Source organism: Miscanthus floridulus, chromosome 7 (assembly GCF_019320115.1).
Source record: "Miscanthus floridulus cultivar M001 chromosome 7, ASM1932011v1, whole genome shotgun sequence".
In the NCBI taxonomy this organism is placed as follows: Eukaryota; Viridiplantae; Streptophyta; class Magnoliopsida; order Poales; family Poaceae; genus Miscanthus; species Miscanthus floridulus.
The window spans coordinates 49,305,566-49,312,957 of record NC_089586.1 but is presented as its reverse complement, the minus strand read 5'-3'; the positions used below and the strand labels follow the sequence as shown (position 1 = coordinate 49,312,957).

Sequence of the window (7,392 nt, the reverse complement as noted above, 5' to 3'; positions counted from 1 at the left end):
GACTTGAATTTAGTAAAGCTATCTGATTTGTAGGGTTGTCATATGCACCTGCAGACAATAGGTCACAAGTGTAAACTATAAATGTATTGCAAAGGACTAATAATAAGTTGGTTGACATTTTGGGAAAAGAAGGTATATATTACTAATTTGATCTAGTTGTCCTTGCACCCTTAACCATTCTTTGTAAGTCTTGACTGTGTCATCCCTATATATATCTTCAAAATCTACGAAGCCATACTGCTATTAGTGATCTGGCCATTGCAATACAATATAATATAACAATTCATAATAGGGCAGCAACATAACTTACCCATGCCTTGGCCCTGTCTATGCATATTTTTAAGCCACACCTTGTAATCATCAAGTGACTCATCTATGGAATGTTCACTATTTGATGCCACAGTTCTTGGCAATTTAATGGGTGTTATGTCCACAGTTCACTCGGTTATTTGATCCCTTGACAATACTAATCTGACCTCCCTCTCCTCTGCATTAATTGATATCATTGCATTTGCATCGACATCATATTCGATCTCGTTTAGTGTTGCTATAGAGTTACCACTTCTCCTCTTATAGTACAAGGAGTCCCTGGTACCATACCCCAAATTTGATTTCATTGTTATTAAGTTACCAAACATGATGTCATCCCTGGCTATTGTATACTGAGCAAATTGTTGTCCCCCCGGTGCCCCCTTACAAGTGAAAGAAACAGTCCATGTTTGTTCCGAGCTATCATAGAATGTAATGAGAAACATAAGCACACCCTAAACAATATTTAAAGAAGGAATAACTTGAGAATGGCAAACAATAATGTGTCCTTCATATTATTGAAGCATCTCACTACCGTTTATTGAAGGATCTCACTATTATTGAAGTAATTTGTCGAATTCTAAATCATTGCAGTATCATCCAGACAAACATTGTGTTGTTACCTGTCGACGTCCATAGTGGAACGCCAGAGTTTTTCTTGTGATTGGCTGCCATCACCTCCATCTTCACCGGCAAGAGGTGTCGTCGTCCTAGACGAAGGTTTTGAAAAAGCGACATCGTCGCCCTAGGTCTAAACAATGAAGCAGGTGTTGGCGTGTTGAACGCAGGTGACGTCGATTGAGTCTCCATTGATGCAATCTGCAGTCTAGCTACATTGAACAAGTTAACTACATAGACACACAGGTACATGCATTACTCTTTCGTAAGTGAAAAGTGAATAGATCAATGGCTTTAGGGTTGCTGTAACTCTGACAAAGAGGAAGTCCAGGAGTCCTTGAGGTTTGAGCACCGGCGGTGGGGAGGCACATCGCGGTGGCCTCCGGGTGCGGCCTGTCCTGCAGCGGCGCCCCTCCAAAGATGATGTGATGGAGAAGACAAGCGGTGTCGGCGGGTGCAGATCAGGACCTGAGTTGGAGGAGGGAAAGGAAAGAATTGGAGGAGATGGGGAGGATAATGAGGAAGTGGGGAGGTTAAGATTCATTTTGTTCGCATATTGGGCGGGGTATTAGGCTGTAAATGGCTGCTTGCGGGCGCCAAGCCAATTTTTGACAAAAATAAAAAAAAGTGGGAAAGGGTGTGCCACTGACATGAGGGGCCCACTTGTAGGCGCCGGGTTCATGGTGTTCATCTTTTTTATTTTGATTCATTGTAAAAACGTAAAACGTGTTTAGATTTCGCATTTGTTATCCAAATCTGGTGATTCTTTTTTCCAATTTCTCAAAAAAAAAATTTGTTTCACGTGGTTTTATTTGCATTGTGTTACTCAACCCCTTGTATTAACATTTTGTCATTTGCTTTACTATTTACGTACTCTACAATGAACAGACCTTTTTCAAATGTGTCCAAGGTACCAGGGGCTTATGAATAGGCAAGTTATAATCTTGTTTGATCAATTGTGTATCATATATGTGTATCATATATATGGCATATCATATAGGTGTATCATGTTCAATGTCACCTTCTTTGCCTTGATGAGGTGATTTCATGTGGGAGCTAAGACAATGTTTCATTGCAAATTGGTAATCGATGTCCTCAAGGACATAATTTATCGCACAAACCATCTTTTTGCAGCGTGACATCTTTACCTAGGTTTGGGTTCGTGACACCATGATACACTTATCTTTGTATTTGTATTTGTGATAAACCAAGCTAGTGATATACACTTACCTTTGTATTTGCGATAGCATCCACTCCCTCATGCACATTGTGTTAGGACTTAAGAAAATATATATTGGAATTGTATAAACCTAAATTGGCAAAAAATTAGGACTAAAAAACTTGTAAATTAAAAATGAAGGAATATAAATTGAAAGAAAATGCAAAAAAAAGTGTTGCATCCCTGAATCGAACCGAAGCCTACAAGTTCCAGAGCAGCGGACAAACCATTGAGCTATCACCTGATTATGGTAAGTTTGAAGGAATTTATTCCTTTGAGTGATTATCTGTCCCTGCTTTGCGCGTAGGCCCTTCAACTCCCCGGCCACACTGGTCATGCAGTTCCCATGAAGAGCCACCATTTTACCCCATCCTTGGACTGGTAGCGGCCCTTCGGTTCCCAACACAGGCGCACTCCGTCTTCCGAGGGGTGCGAGTTATTGCACCATCAGTTCCACCCACCGACATGCCTACATAAGCCTAGCTCGGCTGCCATTGCACCATCACGCGTCAAGAAAGCGAAGCACCGTTCCCACGCACACCTCACCCTGGCCCTTGACCCGCCGCCACAATGCCTTGCCGCTTGAAGACAACATGGGCGATGCTGAACCCGTCGCCCCTCGATGCCTCCGCCGACGCCGTCGTCCGAGTCGGGCCTCGAGGACGATCCAGACCGTGAGACCGCATCGGAGGAGGAACTAGAACCTCTTCTAGTGGAGGAGGTCATCTTCAACTCGTTGGAGATGGCTCTGAAGGAGGAGGAGGACCGGTGCCTCCGCGCAATCATGCAGAAGGAGACCGACGACTGCATCCTGACGTGCGTCGTCGAGATCTCCAAGGAGGAGGAGCACCGCCACCAGGAGGAGGAGACCGAGCGGCGTCTCACGATGGACGCGGAACGACACCGACGCAGGGCTGAGCGGAAGAAGCGCAAAGAGGAGCACCGGCATCAGGGTTGAAAACTATGATTAATCTATGTCTTAGGTTCATGTAATAATTTACTGGTGCTGAAAAAACCATGTCATCGAATCCTTTGTTTGATCATCATCATGTTGGGTTGATACTTGCATTGCATGACCTCGTTTTATTTGCTTACATATTAGATGTTGCATATTGTATGACCTCGTTTTGCTTACATCGTCCCTTGGATTGGTACTGTATGTGGCGATGCATCTTGGTCGTTGACTCGTTGTCATGAAGACCATAGTATATGATATGCTACGTACCGGAGATCGAGGGGCCAACAGGACTGTTGCTCTTCTAGATAATACCGTGTTGCGGCATGTCTGTCACTTGACGCTCAATCTCAGTTTTCAATATTGGAGCATAGCGATACGGCCTTATGAAGACTGGGTTGGCACCTTCAATAAGTGGAATAGAGTGATCACATGAGTGAGGAGGAGGCAACTCAGTGGGCTCCTGAAATATAACATCAAACTCGTTGTCCTTCATAATATGGCATGCGAAAGCTATCTTCATAATGAGCGAGGAGGAGGCAACTCAGTGATCTATCATGTCCATCATCTACCATCTCAGGGCATGTCATGTTTTGCTGCATCACCGGCTGTGTCCACCATCTACCCCTTTGAATGCATATGTACACGTATGCCTATGTTAACGTGTTACACATACATCTCCCCGTCTCCTCCGCTTGTTCTTTGGCAGTTCCCAAGGCACCGGCAGCGGGGAATTAAGACTAATCTGTCATGTCCACCATCTACCCCTTTGAATGCATGTGCACGTATGCCTATGAATGCATGTACACATACATCTCCCCGTCTCCTCGTCTCCTCCGCTTGTTCTTCGGCAGTTCCCAAGGCACTGGGCGCACTATGTTGCTTTGGATTTGTGGAAGTGGGTGAGATTTCATCATGTCATGCATGTGTTAGCTCCTGGGTAACCTACAAATGTGTGTTGGTGCAGGTTTTTGTCACGTCTACTTTAGCTCCTGCGTTACAAACCCTTGGTCGTTGAGTTAAATTATGAACAGTCCTAAAGATTGACGATGGCAGGAGGTGAGGAGGCATGGGTGATGCTCCATCCTTCATAGAAGTTGTGAGATGCCAGGGCCGGGTGATCTTTTTTTAATGCTTGTTGCCAACTAAAATTTACCCCAAAAAATGGGCTTCGGATCGCAACATGGGCCCTGCAAGCAGCGTAGCACATGGACGCAATTTTTTATGTGTCACACAGAGTTCTCCTGTTCTAGTTCGGTTGAAACCCTTGCATCATCGATGCCGCCTCCTCTCACAAGGACGCTGCAGATGGTGATGCTGATACAACAAACAAGAAGTGTGTCCCACATAAAATCCTATGGTACTTTCCTTTTACTCCTCGGCTACGAAGATTATATATGACAGAGAGCACATCATCACAAATGCGATGGCATAAGGAAGAATTAGTCGATGATGGCAAAATGCGTCACCCTGCTGACTCAAAGGCATTGAAGCATGTGGATAACAAGTATGGTTGGTTTGCAAAGGAAGCTCGTAATATTAGGCTAGGTCTTGCTTCTGATGGCTTCAACCCCTTTGGCATGCAAAATGTTACATACACCACATGGCCTATTATCCTCATCCCTTACAATTTGCCTCCTTGGTTGTTTAAGAAACAGCCTTATTGGATTATGTCGATGTTGATTCCTAGTCCAAAATCTCCTAGAATGAATATTGATGTCTATTTGAGGCCCCTCATTGATGAGCTGAAGGATCTTTGGGAAAAGGGAATTGATACATGGGATGACAAGGTAAAGAAGAATTTTAAACTACATGCTATTCTGCTTTGGACAATTAATGACTTTCCTGCATATGCGATGCTTTCTAGTTGGAGCACAAAAGGCAAATTTGCATGTCCATACTGCCACAAGGATACAGATTATTTGTGGTTGAGATTTGGAAAAAAGCACTGCTACATGGGACAACGTCATTTTTTGCAGTCGGACCATCCTTGGCTCATGAACAAGATGAGCTTCAACAATGAGGTGGAAACCAGGGAGGCTCTAGTACCACTGTCTGGTCAACAGGTATTGGACCAGTATGAAACTTTTGATCAAGTGATATTCAGAAAGGTGACATCAAAAAAGAGGAAGCATGATGAAGATAAAAGATGGCACAATTGGAGGAAGAAGAGTATTTTTTTAGCTCCCTTACTGGTCTTCTTTGCTCATAAGGCATAATTTGGATGTGATGCACATTGAGAAAAACATATGCGAGAGCATATTGGGTACTTTGCTTGAAATTGAAGGTAAATGTAAGGACAACGAGAAGACCCGACTTGACATGGAACAGCTAGGGATAAGGCAAGATCAGCACCCTATCATTGACAATGATAATTATACCTTGCCACCAACCTTGTACTTTTTAGATAAGGCTGACAAGAAAGTTTATGCCAATTTCTACATGGAGCGAAGATGCCTGATGGGTTTAGCTCCAACATAAGGAGATGTGTTGACGCAAATACATGTAAGGTGTCTGGACTGAAAACACATGACTACCATATTATTCTATAGAAATTGTTACCCTTAGTTGTCAGAAAGATTTTGCCCAAAGAAGTTGTCATGCCATTGATTCAGCTTACTAGGTTCTTCAGTGCACTTTGTTCAAAGGAGCTGGTGGAAGAAGATCTTGACAAACTTAGCAGTTCAATTAAAGAGACTCTTTGTCGGCTTGAGATGGTATTCCCACCTGCATTTTTTGATATCATGATTCATTTGCTGGTTCATCTAGCTAAAGAGGCTAAACTTGGAGGGTTCGTGTGTTATAGATGGATGTATCTGGTTGAGAGGTATCTACGTACTGTTAAAGGCTATGTGAGAAACAAGGCACACCCAGAAGGTTCAATAGCCAAGGGATACATAGCTGAGGAGTGCCTTACATTTTGCTCTAGATTCTTGGACGTCGACACCAAGCTGAATCGCGCTGATTGTCATGAAAGTACAACAGTGAATGAGCCGCCATCTGGTCTGAGCGTATTTGGAGAAATGGATTACAAGAGGAGAGGACAGACTACCGAGATATTTGGTGCGGATGAGGTTCGGAAGATGAGGCACTACATAATTAGTAACTGCGATGAAGCCAGACCATGGATCAAGTAAGTTGCAATATACGATCATTAATTAATCTACATTTTGTTTCTGGCATCAACTAATTAATTAATTGGCTATTTCAATGCAGCGAGCACATGGAAGAACTACAAAAATAGTATAAGGAATCTTAATAAACGACACGAGGAGCACTTTGTAAGGTGGTTCGAGGGCAAGGTTAGTTCTATTTTTTATTTTTTTTTATTCCATATGATGATTAGAACGATGTACTTATTAACTAGCATTTGTTTTCAAACTGTGTTTGTAGATCACCAAACTATACGAGAAAGGTGAAGCAAGTGAACATATGTATGCCCTTTCTCAAGGACCGGACCATCGAGCTCGTGTGTTCAATAGATGCTACATCAATAACTGGCTATTTCGAATGACTACCATTGAGAGAAACCTCGTCACACAAAATAGTGGTGTGCTTGTGAGGGGTGATGGTACTACTGGCAACATGACCTGGTAAGAATGATCTCACTCGAGTTCCCTGCACAAAAAGAAGTTTTATTATTTCAGTGTGATTGGTATGATATGCCGGCTGCCAGTACCAGCAGAAGTAGAGGATATAGTAGGGATAAATATGGTGTTATCGATATCGATACTTCTAGGTTCAGATATTCAAATGAACCTTACATTCTGGCAACACAAGCCAAACCGGTGTTTTTTCTCAACCTCGTGAACAAGCCAGGATGGTCTAGTGTTGTTGCGGTGAGACCAAGAAATTTGTTTGCCATGCTAGAAGCAGAAAATGAGGGTGACATGGAAGTAGATCTACTTGATGTGGGAATCTAAGACATGAATCTATTAGGCCCAAATGAGGATTTGTCAAATTGGACAAGACCAAACAAGGAAGGCACAACTGGTGATGCCTCTATTATTAATCAGGTGCGTGGTGAAGCAGTTCTCGAACTAGATGAATGCGGTATTAATTGATGAGGATGATGATGATGAAGATGACACCTACATTGACGATGGAGTTGTTGCACCAGTTGCGGTAGAAAGCATAGAAGATGATTTCTTTGTTTAAATACTTATCCTTTGTACAACCGTGATGTTTTTTCTAGATTTTTTTAAAACAATCTCATTGTCTGGGATAATAAATAGCTGTAGTTGGTCTTTAAATTGTTATAGTCATGTTTGTTTTCTATCATAAGCACAAA

General features: G+C 42.7%; 1 protein-coding gene across 1 annotated transcript; it reads left to right on the top strand.

The window, feature by feature from the left end:
• Positions 1-4,561: 4,561 nt before the first annotated feature.
• Positions 4,562-7,024, top strand: LOC136465490 (uncharacterized). The gene is made up of 6 exons (XM_066464200.1): positions 4,562-4,891; positions 5,081-5,167; positions 5,654-6,203; positions 6,318-6,403; positions 6,495-6,694; positions 6,778-7,024. Exons 1-6 carry the CDS (start codon positions 4,562-4,564, stop codon positions 7,022-7,024), a joined length of 1,500 nt encoding a protein of 499 aa, XP_066320297.1.
• Positions 7,025-7,392: the final 368 nt, after the last annotated feature.

What these genes read in the sequence shown, in the direction of transcription:
- LOC136465490 (XM_066464200.1), top strand. Translation starts at nt 4,562, where the DNA reads ATGCGTCACCCTGCTGACTCAAAGGCATTGAAGCATGTGGATAACAAG. An exon ending in TACCACTGTCTGGTCAACAG is followed by an intron (nt 5,168 to 5,653) that starts GTATTGGACCAG and finishes ATTATTCTATAG; the next exon opens with AAATTGTTACCCTTAGTTGT. An exon ending in ACTACTGGCAACATGACCTG is followed by an intron (nt 6,695 to 6,777) that starts GTAAGAATGATC and finishes GCCGGCTGCCAG; the next exon opens with TACCAGCAGAAGTAGAGGAT.